Source organism: Anabrus simplex, chromosome 1, assembly GCF_040414725.1.
Source record: "Anabrus simplex isolate iqAnaSimp1 chromosome 1, ASM4041472v1, whole genome shotgun sequence".
Taxonomy (NCBI): Eukaryota; Metazoa; Arthropoda; class Insecta; order Orthoptera; family Tettigoniidae; genus Anabrus; species Anabrus simplex.
Genome location: NC_090265.1, coordinates 246,320,248 through 246,342,167, shown reverse-complemented (window position 1 = coordinate 246,342,167; position 21,920 = coordinate 246,320,248). Strand labels below are relative to the sequence as shown.

The 21,920-nt window shown below is 37.3% G+C and overlaps 1 protein-coding gene across 1 annotated transcript in view; it reads left to right on the top strand.

Annotated features, from left to right (window-relative positions):
• LOC136886353 (aminopeptidase N) overlaps positions 1-21,920 on the top strand; it is a 305,995-nt gene that overhangs the window by 262,489 nt on the left and 21,586 nt on the right. Inside the window, exon 16 of the mRNA XM_067159096.2 lies at positions 11,859-12,005. Coding sequence (XP_067015197.2) covers positions 11,859-12,005 — 147 coding nt within the window. The remainder of the gene's footprint in view (positions 1-11,858; positions 12,006-21,920) is intronic.

Here is a 21,920-nt window from a genome sequence, read left to right as displayed (position 1 = left end):
CTCAGCGCTTACAGCGCAGTGACGTCACAGCTACTCATGTTTCCTTAGTTCACTGGCCTGCGGAGCGGCACACAGCAAAAGCAAATATATAGGTGAACACTGTCTGATACACTCTTTAATTCTGAGGCAACTTGATTTTTGTGTTGTGCTCTCCTTTAAGAACATTCTATATTTAACATTCATCATCCATACACATAATAGTAATGTTAAGTTTTAATTCTCATATCATTTAACATAGACGATTGCTTACGATAAGACGAAGAACATTCACAAATTGATAATGTTTTACCCATACTATGTGACACGTATATAATTTAAGAATTTTGTATATTTTACATACATCATCCATGTACATAATAATAAATTAAGTTTTAATTCTCTTATCAAACGTAGATGATTGCTTAAGCTAGTACAAAGAACATTCGTAAATTGACAATGTTTTACCCATACTATGTGACATTCTTACAGTGATGTATTAAATACATGTTATGTTGGTCAGCTGAAGATGACCTTCACAAGGTCGAAACCGGTACTGTAAAATAATAACAAATAAAGTATTGATTAGGTGGAAGCTTTAAAAACTTCATATTTGTAAAAAAAGTGAAAGCTCTTACTATTTTCGGCCATCGTCTTTGCCATCACTTTCTATTTCCACTTCAGACTCACTGTTGTGGTCATCCTCATGTGTTTCTTCAGTCTTGAAATCTGGATCGTTCTCATCACTTTCCGTCCTGTCTTCCAGCTGCTCCATTCGTTCGTCTTCCTCCAACTCTTGAAGAATTGTAGAAATATCATCAGGTCTGAGGTAATGTTCCCTGAAACTCAAAAGTAATGATCGAGTAAATCGTAGTTATTCATAACCTAGAGAGAAAAATAGAGGGAATGAGTGAGGGGAAGAATAGTGAAATAGAGGTGGAATACATAAATATTTGAAAAATATATCACATTGAAATATATGATATACTAGCTGTAGTACCCGGCGTTGTCAGTTAAGTGTGAAGTGAATGCTTATAGAATTCTTTTTAAGATGTTGATTTTACGACTTATCATGTAGTTTTAGAGTTATTTAGATGTATCTGACTTCAAGTTTTAGATTATTTAATTATCGAGTAAACACTAATCTCGGTCATTTTATACTATTTACTTTTAAGCCCTTCTCAGCTCCTGCCTCGATGGAGGCTGAACGTGGACTTAAACGCTATCCACAGCGTCACAGTTCGTATCAGCGACACATAAACAATGGATTTCGACATTAATATTGGTTATTTTCCTTATTTTTGCAAGTCAGCCTCTCTCGTTTCCCAACACCAGCGGGGTTACCTTTACCAATTTGTTTATGTAATGGTGTTGTTTGTTCTGAATATATTTTCGATCCTTCCTTTTTGAATATGTTAGCTAACCTGTACATATTTTTGTTCATAAAAAGAACTACCTACTTATCATTTTTAGATAAGGGTTTGTTTACATTTTCCCAATTTTTAAATGTCTATCTACTGTGTTGTGATGATAGTTGTTTTCTATTGCAGTTTGTTTTATTATTTTTATTATGTTGTTAAAATCTGTTTTGCTCATTCATGTGGTTACAGCTCTATGTATCATTGCATTTAAACCTACTAATTTGTGCATGGTTGGCTGATTGGAATTATTGTGTGTGTTTTTTGTGTTACGGTAGGTTTCCTGTATATCTTGTAAGACAGTTTATTTTTATTTCTACTGATCATGTCCAAAATGTTGATCCCCCCCATTTGTTTCTGGTTCCATTTTGAACTTGATTGCATTGTGTACAGAGTTTCATGTGTCAAGTAAGTCTTCTGCATTTGCAACATCATTATCATTAATATTTAGAAATTTCATGATCCATATTGAAGTGGGATTACAATAATTGAAATTAAGAGGGTTCCTCCTATTCAATACAAAGATATTTATTAACGTGAATGAATCACATATCGTTTACATGAGGTACTAGTTTCGGCACCAAACTATGTGCCATCATCAGCTAATAAGTCAAATCGGGCAAACACAATATAACCTTAAAACAACTTTAAATACACTATAACACCTGCATGGATGAATATGAAATATAACTTTAAAACAACTTTAAAACACACTATAACACTTGTACAGATGAATATGAAATAAAATATGGTACATGATGATGCTGCATTTTAGTTTAAAATCCGTTAAAATGATGATGACTCTGTTGTTGTATACCCATGGCGGTTTGCCCAGCTTGTATATGTCTTTAGTTTTTGTAAGTTAAGTTATGCTGCGGAGTTTAATGTCGTATGAAGTTGACACTATGTGTGTTCTGTAGTTTGGTTCCTAAAAATAAACATATACATGGAACTTGATCAAATCCAAAGAATTAATTCCCACTTCAATATGGGTTTTGGAACCTGGAGAAGAAATTAAAAGTTGAATTAGGCAAAAGATCGGAAGTAAAGATTAAAAAGAAAAGTCTAGAAAACCCGAGAGAATACTAGAAATGAACTCGCCTTGAGCAACCTGAGTGATAGGCGGATGGAAGGGAGGAGGGGAGAGGGGTAGAGGTGGAGCAACTGTCACGGAGCTAAGGTGGAGCGGAAGGATGTGGTAGTGGGGGTAAGTGATGTGGATGTATACTGCGTATGGTTTGAAAGATCGAGTTGTTTTTAGGTGGTCGAATATTTCTTAACCATTTAATTAAGAGATCATAAAGAATATTAGATTTCATTTAAATTATAGTTAGGGTTGAAATATTGATCGCAATGGATGAAACAATTTTCGACAATGTTCATAATTGGCCCTTTGTTTGCTATTTGAAGCATCTCAAAATCATGTTCTATATCAGTAAACTTATGATTGGAGTTGTGAATGTGTTGGCCTATAGCAGAAAACTTGTTATATCTTACTGCGTTGATGTGCTCTGAATATCTGGTTGTGAAGTTGCGTCCTGTTTGTCCCACGTAGGAGGCGCTGCAGTCGATACACTTGAATCTATAGATTCCAGATTTGGAAAATTTTTGTTAGAGGTGTTGACTGATGTTGAATTATGTATAATTTCTGAAGTCCTATTATTATTTTTAAAGGATATTCAAATACCAGTTTTCATGCCTGTACGTCTGTAACACCATCTGTTTCTGTGATACATGTATACTCATAAGAATTATTCAGCTTCTTCTTCCTCAATTCTTTCCACCCCTCTCCCGCCTTAACTGGACTACCCAAAAACAAAAAAAATGCATGTTTCTTTATTTTTAAAGGCAATTCCAAATACTAATTTTCACATCTGTAACATCTTCAGTTTTTGAGATATAACTATCTTCATAAAAAGAATTCAATTCCTTTTTCACCCTCGTTAAGTGGCTTTTCCAAAAACAAAATAAACACATGTTCCTTTATTTTTAAAGGAAATTCCATGTACCAATTTTCTGGAAGGTAACATGTTAAGTTTTGAGGACGTACTGTAGATATATTCATTTTTAAAATTCACCTTCTTTTTTCTATTCTTTTCACTCAAGATGATTTTTCCAAAAATAAAAAAAATGTTGTTTCTTTATTTTTAAAGGAGATTTCAAATACCAATTTTCAAGTTTGTAACATCTTCAGTTTTTGAGATGTATCCTCATAAAATAATTCAACTCCTCCTTCACTTATTTCCACTCCCACCCCAATATGTGGACTTTCCAAAAACAAAAAAATGCGTGTTTCTTTATTTTTAAAGGAGATTCCAAATACCAATTTTCATATCTGTAACATCTTCAGTTTTTGAGATATAACTATCCTCATAAAAAGAATTCAATTCCTTTTTCACCCTCGTTAAGTGGCTTTTCCAAAAACAAAATAAACACATGTTCCTTTACTTTTAAAGGAGATTCCAAGTACCAATTTTCATGAGTGTAACATGTTAAATTTTTTGGAGGTACTGTAGATATATTCATTTTAAAAATTCACCTGCTTTTTTCTATTCTTTTCACCCCCTGAGATGATTTAAAAAAAATACATGTTCCTTTATTTTTACTAGAGATTCCAAGTCCAATTTTCACATGTGTAACAAGTTATTCTTTTTTGGATATAATGCAGATATACTCCCTTTAAAAATTTACCCTCTTTTTCATTTATTTTCACCCCCTTAAGTGGATTTTCCAATAACAAAAAAAATAAGCATTTCTTTATTTTTTAATGTAGTTTCCAAATACTAACATTCACATCTGAAACATCTTCAGTTTTTTTAGATATAAGTATCCTCATAAAAAAATTCAACCCTTTTTTTGGTACTTTTCACCTCCTTAAATGGATTTTACAAAAACAAAAAATATTTCTATACTTTTTTAAAGTAGATTCCAAGTACCAATTTTTACACCTGTAACATGTTACATTTTTGAGATATAGTGGAGACATACTCATTTTAATTGTACCCACATTTTAAATTATTTAACCCCCTTAAGTGAATTTTCCAAAAACAAAAAAATACATGTTTCTTTACTTTTAAAGTACCTAGATTACAAATACCAATTTTTAGGCCTGTGTCATATTCAGTGTATGAGATATATGAATTCCCAATTACAGGATTCAACCTGTTTTTTGTATTTTTCAACCCCCTTCTCCCCTGCTTATGTGGATTTTCGGAAAACAAATAATACGTGTTTATTTTTAAAGAAGATTCCAATTACCTAATTTTACTTCCGTAACATGTAAAGTTTTGTAGATATACTCATTTAAAACATTCACCCATTTTTCACTTCTTTTAAGCCCCTTAGTCAGCCCCATGGTGTAGGGGTAGCATGCCTGCCTGTTACCCAGAGGCCCCGGGTTTGATTCCCGGCCAAGTCAAGGATTTTTACCTGGACCTGAGGGCTGGTTCAGGGTCTGCTCAGCCTATGTGATCAGATTTGAGGAGCTATCTGATGGTGAAATAGTGGCCCTGGTCTAGAAAGCCAAGAATAACGGCCGAGAGGATTCGTCGTGCTGACCACATGACATCTCATAATCTGCAGGCCTACACTACATTCGTGTCTGTCTGGTGAAATATTTTCACTCACATCATTCTGAACGTCGTGTACATCATTATCGTTATCACTTTCGTTTAATACTGTGTCAACAAACTCCCTTCGTCTTTTAGCCTCATACCTTTCCGTCCTGCTCTTTTTAGTTTCTGATGAGTACTGCCACAGTGTATTTTGTGAAGTGGCTTCCGTATGAATTAGCATTCCTGCCCGAGAAGTATCTCCATCTGTCAACGCCAGACATCTTATTGAAGGAACAGACCCTGGCTTCAATTTCGGACCTTGCAGCTTTTCCGTAGGCATCACCTTCATTTTCAAAAGTTGCGTTTCATCATAGTCTGTATTTTTAAAATGCACCGAGCTCACAGTAGCTTCCTTACCGGGAGAAAAGTGTTTCCTCTTGCAAAATTGTACCCAACTGCTAAACCTTAGAGGCGACTTACTTCGATTTGGAAACCTATGGAAATGTATTTCTTTCTCTCTACACTTTCGGTTTCTACTCGTTGTGTTGTTACAGCCATACACACTACAGGAAGGCATTTCGACAAACAGTCACTGCACTATTATAATAAACAACACTTCAAGTAAACGGAAGAGCGGCTGAGCGCGTACTGCAATAATCAACTGGATGGCTCGCTCAGCGCTTACAGCGCAGTGACGTCACAGCTACTCATGTTTCCTTAGTTCACTGGCCTGCGGAGCGGCACACAGCAAAAGCAAATATATAGGTGAACACTGTCTGATACACTCTTTAATTCTGAGGCAACTTGATTTTTGTGTTGTGCTCTCCTTTAAGAACATTCTATATTTAACATTCATCATCCATACACATAATAGTAATGTTAAGTTTTAATTCTCATATCATTTAACATAGACGATTGCTTACGATAAGACGAAGAACATTCACAAATTGATAATGTTTTACCCATACTATGTGACACGTATATAATTTAAGAATTTTGTATATTTTACATACATCATCCATGTACATAATAATAAATTAAGTTTTAATTCTCTTATCAAACGTAGATGATTGCTTAAGCTAGTACAAAGAACATTCGTAAATTGACAATGTTTTACCCATACTATGTGACATTCTTACAGTGATGTATTAAATACATGTTATGTTGGTCAGCTGAAGATGACCTTCACAAGGTCGAAACCGGTACTGTAAAATAATAACAAATAAAGTATTGATTAGGTGGAAGCTTTAAAAACTTCATATTTGTAAAAAAAGTGAAAGCTCTTACTATTTTCGGCCATCGTCTTTGCCATCACTTTCTATTTCCACTTCAGACTCACTGTTGTGGTCATCCTCATGTGTTTCTTCAGTCTTGAAATCTGGATCGTTCTCATCACTTTCCGTCCTGTCTTCCAGCTGCTCCATTCGTTCGTCTTCCTCCAACTCTTGAAGAATTGTAGAAATATCATCAGGTCTGAGGTAATGTTCCCTGAAACTCAAAAGTAATGATCGAGTAAATCGTAGTTATTCATAACCTAGAGAGAAAAATAGAGGGAATGAGTGAGGGGAAGAATAGTGAAATAGAGGTGGAATACATAAATATTTGAAAAATATATCACATTGAAATATATGATATACTAGCTGTAGTACCCGGCGTTGTCAGTTAAGTGTGAAGTGAATGCTTATAGAATTCTTTTTAAGATGTTGATTTTACGACTTATCATGTAGTTTTAGAGTTATTTAGATGTATCTGACTTCAAGTTTTAGATTATTTAATTATCGAGTAAACACTAATCTCGGTCATTTTATACTATTTACTTTTAAGCCCTTCTCAGCTCCTGCCTCGATGGAGGCTGAACGTGGACTTAAACGCTATCCACAGCGTCACAGTTCGTATCAGCGACACATAAACAATGGATTTCGACATTAATATTGGTTATTTTCCTTATTTTTGCAAGTCAGCCTCTCTCGTTTCCCAACACCAGCGGGGGCTAGGTGTATCTGACCTCCACAGTAATGTTTTCTATATAGTAAGTCATGTGTATACCAAGTTTGATTGAGAGATATGCTGAAACATACACACATACATCCTTAAACTCTGTCCCTTTGGACGTTTTCAATTTTTTGCCAGTTCTCATCCGCCTGCCGAGTAGGACTGAGCTTTATCTTAAACGGCATCCAGAGTGTTACAGTTCATCACAGCGACCCCGAAATCGATGGATTAGACACAAATTTCGGTCGTTTTCGGTTAATATTTACATTTCGCCCCTACTTTAGAGGCTAGGAGTCTCTTACCCCTAGGGTATATTTCTCCAGACAGTAGGTCCAGTATACACACATGCGTCTATTCTCTCGGTCATTTTCAAAATTTTGTTTTTCACTTTTTCTCACCGCTATGCGAAAGGAGGCAGAAATTTGACTTCTAAAAAAATTGGAGCGTTACTATTCATCTCAGCGACCTCGAAAAGAATGGATTCGACACTATTTTCGATTATTTCTACATCTCATCCCGTCGTAGGTGTGCTAGGGTTGTCATACCTCCACGCACTTTGTCTCCTGATAATAAGTCATAAGTGACCAAGTTTGTTTGAAATTGTTCCCGTAGTCCCGAAACGTATGGATTCAACACTAATATCGATCATTTTCAGTCTTAATTACATTTCGCACCCTTATCTAAGGCTTCAAGGGGTGTCTTTCCCCCTTAGTATTTTTTTCAGGTAGTAGGTAATATTTGTATTAAGTTCTGCTGACAGTTATACTGGAACGTACAAAAAACATCCTTAATCTCGGTCATTTGGATATTTTCTGTTCTTGACTCCTTCTCACCCGCCTGGCAATTGGGGATCAACTCGGACTTAAACGACAACCGGAGTGTCACTCCTCATTTAAGCGACACCTAAAACCATGGATGTGACATTATTTTCGATTATTTTATATCTAACTCCCTTCCTAACCACTCACCACAAAAGGGGCCTTAATTTGGACTTTAAAAGTCCAGAGTGCCACTATTCACCTCGGCGACCCTAAAAACTGTGGATTCGACACTAATTACGATTATTTTTATATATCACTGCCCCTTGCCCCCCACCCTAAAGGGGGCTGAACTTGAAATTAAAAATTTCCCGGGATGTCACTGTTCATCTAAGCGACCCCAAAAAGTATGGATTCGACACTATTTTCGTTTATTTTTATATATGACCCCCCTTCCCCCCCGCCCCTAATGGTTCCTGGGGTGTCTTATCCCCACGGGGTTTGTCTCCTGATACTAAAAGTCCGGAGTGTCGCTATTCACTTTGGTGACCCCGAAAACTACGTATTCGACGCAATTTTCGATTACATGTATATATCCCTTCCCCCTCACCCCCACGCCAAAGGGTCTGAACTTGGACTTAAGGAAATTGGAGTGTCACTATTCATCTCAGCAACCCCCAAAAGTATGTATTCGACACTACTTTGATAATTTTTATATCTCAAGCCCCCCGCCCCGCACCCCTAATGGTTCCTGGGGTGTCTTATTCCCACGTGGTTTGTCTCCCGATATTAAAATTCCGGAGTGTTACTATTCACCTCGGCAACCCCGAAAATGGTATATTTGACACTAAATACTATTATTTTTAAATCTCACCCCCCTTGCTCCCCGCCCCAAAGGGGGATGAACTTGGACTTAAAAAAATCCCGGGGTGTCACTATTCATCTAGCGACCCCGAAAGTATGCATTCGACACTACTTTCGATGATTTTTATATCTCACCCCTTCGCCCCCCGCCCCTATGGGTTCCTGGGGTGCCCTACCCCCACGTGGTTTGTCTCCTGATAGTAAAAATTCGGAGTGTCAGTATTCATCGCAGCGACCTCGAAGAGTACTCGACATTCTTTTCGATTATTTTTATACATCACTCCCCCCTTGTCCCCCACCCTAAAGGGGGCTGAACTTGGAATTTAAAAATTCGCGGGATGCCACTATTCACCTAAGCGACCACGAAAAGTGTGGATTCGACACTATTTTCATTTATTTTTATTTATTACCCCCCTCGCCCCCGCTCCTAAGGTTTCCTGGCGTGTCTTACCCCCACGGGGTTTGTCTCCTGATACTGAAAATCCGGATTGTCGCTATTCACTTTGGCGACCCCGAAAATTATGTATTCGACATTATTTTCGATTATTTGTATATATCACTCCCCCCTCGCCCCCACCTCAAAGGGGGCTGAACTTGGACTTAAAAAAATTGGAGTGTCACTATTCATCTCAGCGACCCCGAAAAGTATGGATTCGACACTATTTTTGTTTATTTTTATATATGACCCCCTCGCCCCCCACCCCTAAGTGTTCCTGGGACGTCTTCCCCCCACGTGGTTTGTCTCCTGATACCAAAAATCCGGAGTGTCGCTATTCACTTTGGCGACCCCGAAAACTATGTATTCGACATTATTTTCGATTATTTTTATATATATATATATCACTCCCCCCTCGCCCCCACCCCAAAGGGGCAGAACTTGGACTTTAAAAAAATTGTAGTGTCACTATTCATCTCAGCGACCCCGAAAAGTATGGATTCGACACTATTTTCATTTATTTTTATATATGCCCCCCCCTCGCCCCCCGCCGCTAAGGGTTCCTGGGGTGTCTTAGCCCCACGTGGTTTGTCTCCTGATACCAAAAATCCAGAGTGTCGCTATTCACTTTGGCGACCCCGAAAACTATGTATTTGACACTATTTTCGATTATTTGTATATATCACTCCCCCCTCGCCCCCACCCCAAAGGGGGCTGAACTTGGACTTTTAAAAATATCGGAGTGTCACTATTCATCTCAGCGACCCCAAAAAGTGTGGATTCGACACTATTTTAGTTTATTTTTATTTATGACCCCCCCTCGCCCCCCACCCCTAAGGGTTCCTGGCGTGTCTTACCCCCACATGGTTTGTCTCCTGATACTGAAAATACGGAGTGTCGCTATTCACTTTGGCGACCCCGAAAACTATGTATTCGACATTATTTTCGATTATTTGTATATATCACTCCCCCCTCGCCTCCACCCCAAAGGGGGCTGAACTTGGACTTTAAAAAAATTGGAGTGTCACTATTCATCTCAGCAACCCCGAAAAGTACGGATTCAACACTATTTTCATTTATTTTTATATATGACCCCCTCGCCCCCTCGCCCCCCCGCCCCCGGGGTGTTTGGGATGTCTTACCCCCACACGGTTTGTCTCCTGATACCAAGTCATAAGTGTATCAAATTTGGTTGAAATCGCTCCAATGGTTTGGGAGGAGATGTGGTACAAACCCACCCACCCACATACATACAATGACTTTTATATATATATATATAGATAGATGAGTAATTCATCATATAATATTATAAATCAGGTTAAAAAAAGAACTTGCATTGTGTTTGGTGGCCGGTAAACATTTATCACTGTTAGGCACCCGCCGGCAATGTGGCCAGTCTAATCTCCTACTGCGACATATGTAACTTGTGTAATGAATTGTGCAACGCCTGTACAAGTCTGAGGTAGTGTTGGCCTGCCATCTGATGTCTTAGATGGTAGTTATAGAATATTTAGGGGTGTTGTTGTCCCCCCACTGGAGTATAGCAAATAGCGCAGGTTCTTTTTTGAAATCCGGCCAGTTTTCTGCATTCATGTCCGCCCGAAGGTTAATGCAAGATTTTAATGGACTCTTAACAGCTGATGATGAACAAAGAGAATTCATTTTGTGACTTGTGTAAGATCACTGGAGACAATATTCTTATTGTAGAAAAGACACATTGAAAAGAAAATTGTGCTGAAATTGGTGTTGATTTATGGTTTGTTAACACATTTTGTATTATTCTATTATATAGTAATACATTATTTAAGTATACTTAAGTATATTTAAGTATATTTGCAAAAATGCATATGTTGATTCCAATTGTTTAGGAGAACAAAAAAATACACACATTATTTCAGTACTTTAGGCTTGTTTAAATATTTAGGGTTAGCATTAACTAATTGTAATGAAATCTGGCGCATTATCAAAACATTCCAAAAGTTTAAAAAACAAACAAACAGGGGTGTGCATTGAATTCACTTGACATTTTTGTGTAACCCCACCTATAAGGACCAGCCTAATATGGATATTGTACAGCATAAATTATTTGCTTCAATCATGTATTCTTTTATCTGAGGAAGCAAGAGTCGTATTAAAAGCTTCTAAATTATCATGCTTAAAGTTGAGCAGATTGTGTCACCAAAGAATGCTCTTGTAACACTATTCAACTCTTTGCTCCACAATCTAATTTTCCTTATAATGCAATGCCATTTTCCCAGACCTGATCATGAAATATGAAAGGATTCAATACGTATCATTGTAAATACTAACTTCTTATTGGATACAGCATCCCAACTCCACACACTATATCTTAGAGAACGCTGACTTGTATAATTCATTAAATAAGTTCTACCAATTCTTTGACTCAAAATGTTGAGATTCAAGGGTAATTATTCATTAAACAATACTTCCTTAGAACATGAACACTATCTACGAGAATTTATTATGTTGATTTGAAGAAACTAAGCATCTATCTTGAGATGTCTCAATTTTCTAGCTATATAATAACAAAAAACAAAATCACTTTTTTCATTACTTCTCTTCCTAAAATTAGGCTGCAGGGATTATTCGTGTATACATAGTGCTCAACATGTACCTAGGTAGAACCACTCCCAATATGCAGACTATATGCTAGGTCATGGGGAATGGAAAGATCTCTGAAAAAAGGTCAAAGTAATCATTTTTATGATACTCTTCAAGTTTCTACTCATTACATTTTGAATTATGATAATACTAAAAAGTCCAATTTTTCCAACAACAGTTATGTTGGAAAAAAATTTTCCTGTTAAGTAGCTTATGTACTGGTATGTTTATTTTACAGAATTCTCAACGTGTCTGTGCTTGAAGAGAACAGCAACTTCACAGATAGTGACCTACGGCATATCTTCAATGTGCTGACAAGCAGTGCTCAAAGTTATACCGCTCTTTTTAACTTTGTGTCCTTAAATTGGGACAGCATCAAACAAAGGTATGTAATGCACACAACATTAAGAGTAATAGAATGATTAGAAGTATGAATAAGCCTATTCTAAAAAGGAAGGGCTGCCTGGCAGAGGCGGTAAAGGCGTGCTCAGTTCGCCCGGAAGGACGTGGATTCGAATCCCCGTCAGGACGTCGTCAAACTTACAAAACGACATTTCCACTTACGGAGGTGGATATGGCCCTGAGGTTCATTCAGCCTACACCAAAATTGAGTACCAGGTTAATTCCTGGGGGCAAAGGTGGCCGGGCATAGAGCTAACCACTCTACCCCATCATGTGCTGAGGTTAACAATGGTGGAAGCCTTTACCTTCCACTCCTCCAAGGGCCTTCATGGCCTGTACGGAGGTGACTTCGCTTTGCCATTTCTAAAATAGATGAAATTACTTATAGCTACCATTAAATACGTGTATATTCTTTAAAATAAGTATATAACACACGCATTTCCAAATCTTTTGAAATAATATATCCCATGAAAGTATGACATAGCTATTTCAAAAGGTTAAGAATTTCAGGTGCCAAAAATTAGAGGAAAAATCTCTGAGCATGCACTTCATCATCATCATTATACAGTTCCAGTTTCCCGGGTACTGTTAATGAGCCTCTTCCACTTCTTCCTGTCCATATACAACTTGTCATGGAGAACATCATCCACTGTCCATCCTCTGGTAACTAGATCAACCTTGATCATGTACATCCATCAGGTTTTAGGTTTCCTGCAGGTCTTTTTCCCTCCACCTGTCTTTCCATCCTCATCACATGCCCATACCACCATAGTCTGGATATTGAGGGATAAGAATTTCATATTGGTCCGAATTGAAATGAGATTCAAATTAAATCTATTTTATCGTTCCACCTTTTTAATACAAATTATTTTGTAATGTGAGTTACATTACAGGTTGTTATCACGTGGTACTAGTTTCGACTCCAGATCTGGATCATCATCTGCCGATAACACAAATAGTGCAAGGTACTAAAAATCACAAAACCAATTTATAAACACATAACGTGAAACATGAAAGAAATAAAATGAAAATAAAAGCATTTCGGAAGAATGCACCAATAAGAAAATACCATAAGAAAACTTACTCTGCTGGTAAGAAAAGAGAACAAACTTGCTTATCTGTTTAAAGTATTCTGATAACGTTGGATGTGTTTTCAAGTGTCTAGTGCAAATAGATGGAGGTTGTACTGCACCCTTGCTTGCAAATCTCCAGCTAACTCAAGATTCAAGACACGTTCAGTTTATGTTTGTTTAACCAAATTTAATGGCTAGGCAAGTAAGAGGTACAACATACTATCTACTTTAAATGAAGAGGCTTATATCTGGGAAAAATAAATTTATTAACTCTAGGCAATATAGAAAATAGACACATCAAACTGGAAATACAATGAGCTCTCAGCTCCAAAGCTTGGCCACACTTTCCTTATGAAAGTTCAATAGTTTGTATTTGTATGAATTTCACTGTACAAATAACATATGCCTATTTGGTTTGTTCTGTATTGACTGTATAATAAAAGAAAAAGTATATAACTGTGTGAATTTTCTAATTTTTTAAAGGCACACTTGTATTGACTACGGTGGGCCAAATTATATAATTATATAATTAATTATATAATTATATAATTTATCTTTTAATTATGACTAATTATGACTTTGGTTCATTAGAGCCACACAACTCTATGATTTGTTGCAGTGAAAACTGAATGAAAGTCACCAACATTTAAAATTTCTTCCTTATTTTGGGCACAAACATTAACACATTAAAATAAATTGAAAGAGATCAACACACACATCCCAGTGAAAGACAAATCAGCCTGTGCATGAAGCCCCGGCCGGGCATTACGAGATCAGACTCTGTATTTCACCAAACAAAAATCAGACATAAATGACATGGAACATACATTACAAGATATTAGAATCATTCCGTATTGACGGTTTTCACTTTACAATGGCGAAAAATGAGAGTATCCTCCTATTCAATACATCATAATTTCTGTCATTAGACGGAGCAAACAAATTCAAACATATTTTGGCTCGCTTGAGCCATCTTCAGTGAAAAAATTAGGGGGGTTGGAATAATTTACATAATATAAGTTGAAAAAATGCTAAAAAACATAATGAAAGAGCAAATGTTTTTTAGTTTCAATTATTATTTTAAATTAACACCTGTTTCACTGAATTTTGTCACAATAAGTTGTTTTTTTGCTCTGCATATTGATGTAAATATTGTATATTTGTGCTAATTTTGTTTCCGTCTAGGCTCTCTTTTGTTTGTTTTTTCATTTGCTCTTTCATTATGTTTTTTAGCATTTTTTCAACTTACATTATGTAAATTATTCCAACCCCCCTAATTTTTTCACTGAAGATGGCTCAAGCGAGCCGAAACATGTTTGAATTTGTTTGCTCCGTCTAATGACGTAATATATGATGTATTGAATAGGAGGATACTCTCATTTTTTGCCATTGTAAAGTGGAACATACATTACACTATCCCTGAAAAAAAAAAATACATGGGAAACAAACAGCTCCTGAAAGGAAAACACGGTCTCTGGCTGGATCTCAGATATGCACCCATGTCCTTAAAGATGGTGGATGACCATCCTCCATATACATCTCTATCTGACTATTGGTTGGGCTAGAAAAGAAGATTGGCCCTTTGTTTATGCCAAATTACCTAACAATGGGCTTTCAACTTTAAGAAGACTTTAAAATAAATAGTGTAGTTTGGACGGCCCTTAACATCTATCATGTTGCACTCGTAATTCTTAAACAGGGCATGTCTAGTCACTTGGCTCAGCGGGAGGTAGGCAACTGCCCCACTCCTTTCTCTTCTTATCTCTTGGGGTGAAAAGATTTGGCCCTGCACCATTCACAACAGTTCACAACAACAAGGGCTATCTGACCCAATTCTCATGGCATTTGTAAGCCCTCTTATTTTTCATATTATTATTAGTTCACAAGGGAAAAATCACTTCCCTCATTATTCATCACATATCTCACAATTCATTCCATATTCACTAGTTATCTCATTATATACATCATGGATCTGCACCATTCACTTTCTCAGATCAGCACATTTACCGTATAATCCCGAATACCATCCGCCACCGACTAAACCGGCACCCTAAATTTGAGACGGCAAAATACGGAAAAAAAAAATGAATGACTTGCATACCTATTTAATTTTCTTCAAATATACCACAAATATAAATTCAAACAGCTTACAATTAATAAAACCATCACAAAAATCATAAATAAAATCGGTCCAATACTCAGATCATTCACAATTCACCGTCGTCATCTGAAGTTTCACCATAGGAACTTTCGTCACTGGCATCTTTCCAAAAATAGTGATCCTCACTACCGTCCACTGAATTTGAAATTCCACATTTCTGAAAGCTTTTGGACAGTAGATCATTGGGAATGCGCGCCCATGCAGTCCTGATCCAGCCGCATATTAGTCCCACTTCAGGCCTCTTCACTCATCCGGTTGGTGTTAACACGTGATCACATCCATTCGGTGTACAACTGTATCATTGCAGTTTTGAAAGGCCAGTTCACACACACATCCAACGTCTGTAGAATAGAAGCAAGTCCTCTGGGAATTATTGCAAGATCAGTTTTTCCTTTCTTCATCATATCTTTTACGGCATCAGTTGTATGTCCTCGGTAACTGTCCAACACCAGCATGTTTCTTTTTTGTAACAAAGCTCCCGGGTGACGTTGCCAAACGCACTTCACCCAGTCCTCAACTAACGCACTGTCCATCCAGCCGGAATCATGTGTCCTAACAATAACACCGGATGGTAAGTTTCCTTTCGGAAGTGTTTTCCTTTTCAGAACCACATGTGGAGGGAGTTTGGTTCCATCCGCTAATATGCACATTACCGTGCATCGTTGCTTTACGTTACCACCCGTTCTGATGGTTACACTTTTAGAACCCTTTGTATCCACTGTATTTTTCAATGGCATTTCAAAATAGACAGGTGTCTGGTCAGCATTTCCAATTTATGGCAGCAAATAAGAATTTTGATGTGACGCTGAAAGGCCGTTCATTTTTTTTTCATACGCCCCAGGGAGAAATTGTGAAATAGACGTACGTCTCTAAATGCACAATCCCTTTCTCCGATAAAAGTTGCGGATCCATCTGCGGCTTGCAGTAAAACCCTGTGTTTTGAGTTCTTTTGAGATCTCTAGTGTTTTCAATTGACACATTTCACTAGAAACACCATATCCTAACTCACGTTTTTCTATCACAAATTTGTGGAGTCATTCTTCAATTTCCAGAAACACTGCACTCCACCCATGGAACATTCTGTGATTGCCATTACTTTTTAGAAGTTTTTCCATCTTCTTCCGCCAATCATGAATTCACGATTCATCAATATCGTACTTTCTCCAAACGGCACGATTTCCGTATATTTCAGCTTCGCTTACAACTTTAAGTTTCTCACACACAATAAATGACTGCAGACGCTGTTTTGAATCCATCGCTTACTATCGAGACAGCACTTTCACAGGACAGATACGGAACTCGAATGTGAGTGAGGTAGACTTCCGTTACCAACAGTCTCGAGTCTCGCAAAGTAAGATATTCCGAAAGATCAATTATTCGTGCACCCAGCATGTCAGCAACACTTCTAAAACAAATGACGATCGAGCATCCGCAGCAGTGGCTTTCATATTTACCGCATATTTACCCATATTCTTTGATTTACCGTATTTCATTACCTTATATTTCGTGTTTACATGCCACTGTAACCGTATTGAGAAAAATCTATCTTATTTTCTAGAACGCAACTAAAACACAATAAGATCTGAATGCCCGTTTACATATGGTATAATGAGTACGGTAACCATATTCAAATCTATTTCAATACTCCAGGTAAACGTAGTAAATATTTACGAGAATGAACGGCTTGAATATGACCCACACCCAAAATTTAGAAACAATATTTTGGGGAAAAAAGTGCGGGTGGTATTCGGGATTATACGGTAACTCTCATCTTTATGAAGCCATGATGCATAGCTGGTAGCCTAACATTACATTAATTATTGAATCTAATAGCTCTCCAAAAATTCTTCTCCAATAATCAGCCCCATTCTAAACATTGCTACTTCTGTCATTCGAAATCTTGTGATGACATTAGTTATGGAGGACGGGTCAGACATGATATCCTTCGGTTCAGTACCAGGCTTGCAACAAAATCTCCACAAACACAGCAATAATAATACATAAAAATAGGATCTGACATGGCAAATATGTATTAAGTAAGGGATAAAACATAAGATGAGCAGTATGCCTCACTAACTGTTCCTGGTTTCAATTTCCTATCCTTATTGGTAGAAGACATTGTTTTTCCACAAATCCAATTCAAACTCAACTATAGTAACATTTCGGGATATCCTTTTCCATAAAGGTAAACAATATTATTTTTCCCAAATTGAAGCTCTCAATTAACTACGAAAGAAAATCCATAAAGAAATATAAAACAATTATTGGTCCCATTCATAACACTGAGGTATGTAGCGTCATACTATTCCGTACTATTTACATTATGCTTCCATTCAGTAATCACATGCTTAGATGTACAGTAAAAAGAGTTTTTTATCTGGCACCTAGATGATGACTCAGGAGCCATCACGGATCGTCTATGATTACAATTAGAACATAGTTGCCGCACTGGTCACGCTGGAAGACTGTCCATGTTCGGTGACGAAGATCCACATCCTGAAGTTCGTTTTTCTTTCTTCCTGGGAATCTGTAGGAATCTGATGCAACACAGCAGTTAGACGTTATGTATATAGTCTCGCAAACATTACTGCACAGACATTGCCTTTCTAATGAGAAACGACAGTTATCCAGCTCTTATATACGAGACAAAAAATTTAAAGGAACACCCAATGATATGAGAGAGCAGCAGCAATGTTACCACTAATTAGCTTAGCAGCAGGCATTGGATCTGCGTTAGTTCATTAATAAACAAAAATAATACAGTGAGTTTCTCTCATCGGTTGGCCGGCAGGCACACCCAGCTTATCTGCCTCCCGTTGACTCATCACTCCCCGCTTCATGGCATAGCAACAAGGAAAGCACTTCACTCACTTTATCCGTGCATGACATGAGATAACAATTAAAATTAAGAAAATAAGAATTAAGAAAATTAGTAATTAAAGATTACCTTATGACAGGAGATTTCAATTTTAACATTTTCGTAGCCCGCCATGCTGAGCTCTTCAAAGCCCCAGCTTCTTATCCAAGTCATCTTAGGGATTTTGTAGGCTTATGTTCTAATATTTCTGCAATTTCATTTACTTCTTCATCATTAAGTACATCTTTTTTAACACTTCACGTCTTATTGTTTAAAGAATCAGTTCCTCTCAATTTGTTTACGATTTATCTATCAGCTGGTCAGTGAATTAATAGGTCAGCCTGTAAAACAGTTGGATGATGTCAGATCCTGTAGCTGACAGTTGAGGTTCAAATCAGAGTCTCTACCTTTCTTGAATGTTCAACGTTATCATTATGTTTGGCATTACTAGGCATTGCATGGTGTCGCAGGGGAGGTGGGTAACTGACCTGCAGTGGAATAAGAACATCTCACTGTAGTGAGTTAACAACTGCTATGATATTTTTACAGCAGCTAGAACATCTATTTTTATATGGAATCCCATCCACCCCATGAGCTAGTTTAGTAACTCGTATAAAGGCCTTTGGTTGTGATTACCACTTGAAGTCTGCAAGGGCGAGGAATGTACTGCTCACTCTAGGTAACTTCCTCCCAAGTATCAAGAGATAGATCCCAAAGGTCATCTTCGGATCTTGAGGCAGGGTCAGGCAAGTTCTCCTTCATGACATGCTTTGTCTCAGCCCACATGTTTTTGACTGGGCTGAGATCTGGGATGCAAGGAGGCCAGGCTTTAGGGCTGATTTTGACCTGTTTGGCCATTGCTGATGTGTGTATGGGAAACTGGTCCTGTTGAAAGTGAATTACTCCCTCGGGATACAGTTGTCACACTGATGGAACCATAATATCAATCATAAAACGAATGTATTGGTTTGCATCTAGCCGACCTTGTATCCTGCGAAGCATTCCAAGATCCCAGGAGGACATTCATTCCCATACCGATAAAGACACACAACCACTATGGGAAGGCAATTTGACATCCTGAGGCTTGCATCGAATACCCAATGATCTATATGCTTGTACTGAGCCATTGTTCACCAAGGAATAACAAGATTTTCCCAAGAAAAAGTCAGTAAAATAATAATAATAATAATAATAATAATAATAATAATAATAATAATAATAATAATAATAATAATAGCTTCACGTCCCACTAACTACTTTTAAGTACCTTCAAATACCACCGGTCTGAGCCAGAATCGAACCTGCCAAGTTGGGGTCAGGAGGCCGGCCAGACCACTCAATCTGGCGAGAAAAATATCTCTTCTGTGTCATCAGCTCATAGAAAATAGGCGTAGTGAACAAGCGATTGCGAGAAATAGTGTCCTAATTTAGGTTTCTGTACAATCCCCTGCGGCAAGAGAATGGCCATAAGAAGCTTTATGTCCTTATTTGTCTGGACACAGTCTTGATCTCGATTCCTTCCTTTCATCTTACTAAACTGGGTTTTATATGCGATTTCCTGCTCGGCATCTTTTGACTGTTCAGCTATGTTCTGGCATATCTCATCATAAAAAAGTAATTAAAATATTTCGCGCAGTTCTGTTTTCCCTAAAAACACTCTCTTTACATCACGATGGAAATTTGGATCAAAGCGGGAATTTATTTGTCCATTTTCAGTATAAGTTGATGAAGAAATTGCAATGGTTGGATTGTAATCAGTATTATCGTCACAACTGTCACTGTCATTATCGCTACTTGAACGGAATCGAACACATGTTGTCTCTTATGCGAGTGCTGAACATTCGCATCAGCTACGCCCAAACCCTGCATAATCCAGCCTGAAGTACTTATTCCAGGTAATTTCCTGTCACTTACGAATTCCCCTTTGGCAGAACTTACTTCACTAATATCACAATTCTCCCCACTAAATTCCAACATTTCATTTATCGTGACCCATAAATCATCTTCCTCTAACAGTGGGGGCCGTTAATTTGTTATCTATTTTAGCGGGAAAAAAATGTAAGAAAAAGTATCGAATAGAACCCTGGTCTCAGCAGTTTGGACGGAAATAATGAAATATGACTGTATTATGCATGTGTACGATAATAAAATATTGTGTAACTCGCAATAAACACACACTCCAGTCGTGAAGGAAGAACTCAAGACTGGGGATAATAAATCAGGTCACAATTCTAAAATGTCATCAGAGAGATCTGTTCAGTGTCATAATCTCTAGAAATCCCTTCTACAGCAATATTATTACATCCAAGGGACGATCAGGCGATGAGCTAAAGCTTCAGCGCAGAGCTATTAGTCCTTAGGTCGTTCTTGCTCGGACTCAGCTGCATTCTTTATGTTGCAACTCATGGATGACACTTTGGTATTGGGAGAACATAGTTGAAAAAATTCACATCAGAGGGCAGACTCATCCAGAATATGCTGCTGAAAAGGAAATGAACCTCTGCAGGCAGGCAACTGAGAAAAAAATATAATTTGAATCGGCGGATATATCCGCGTTCCCCACCGAGTAAGCGACTTGTAGCCGCGGATCTCGCCGCATCACCCACCGAACGGGTTAATTGTGATGAAAGCTGACAAAGGCAATGCCACTGTGATCATGAGCAAAGAAACTTATATCCAGAAAACTGAATTATTTTTCTCAGAAAATTAATTTAAGTTAATAAAAAAAGACCCAACTAATAGCATCTATAGATATTTAAAACAGATACTCAAGCATACGTCTTTCTTTCTTAGTGAATATGAAACCCAAAAAACTAATTAATATGAATTTGAGTATCCCCACAGCTAAGGCATTGCCAAAGGACCATAAAGAAGGTGCACCCATAAGACCAATATTTAATTTTAGGAATAGTCTGACAAGGCCTCTAGATTCATTCATATTTTGAAAAACATCAGGCCTGTTAAGAATTCCATAGAATTTTGTAATTTAACCAAAAATCTAATTTTGCAACCACATCAGAAAGTATACTCCTTTGATATCCATGTACTCCAATATATCAGTATCCAAAACCATCAAACTAATTAAAGAAAACTTGCTAAAATGTAGTAAATTAAGCGAACAGGAAATAGAAGAGTTCATAGCTATCCTGGAATTTGTAACTTCTGACAATTATTTTACTTTCAACGGCCTCTTTTATAATCAAGGAGGTCTTCCTATGGGCGTCCCAGCCTCGGGGATAATGGCTGAAAACTACACAGATTACTTGTAAAGAACTAAAATCCTTAACAACATTAAAGTAATATAATTTTGGACGCATTATGTGGATAATACATTTGCTATTATAAACCATAATGTCACCAATGGAAATGCCATACTAGAACAACTGAATGAGGTTGATTCATGGATTAATTTCACATCAGAATCTGAAATTATAATTCTAGAAATTTTTGGATCTCATCATCAGCAAAAACTCAGAAAAACTCGCATATAATATATATAGAGAACCTACTCAGACAGTAAACACCATTCAACAGAAATCCACACATCCAGAAGCCCACAAAAGGGCCTCATTCTATAGCTTATTAGATGAGACATACATACATACATACATACATACATACATACATACATACATACATACATACATACATACATACATACATACATACATACATACATACATTATCATTATAGACTGTTATGCCTTTCAGCGTTCAGTCTGCAAGCCTCTGAGAATTTACTAAACGTCGCCACAATCCTCGATTTGCAACTAGTGTTGTGGCCTCATTTAGTTCTATACCTCTTAT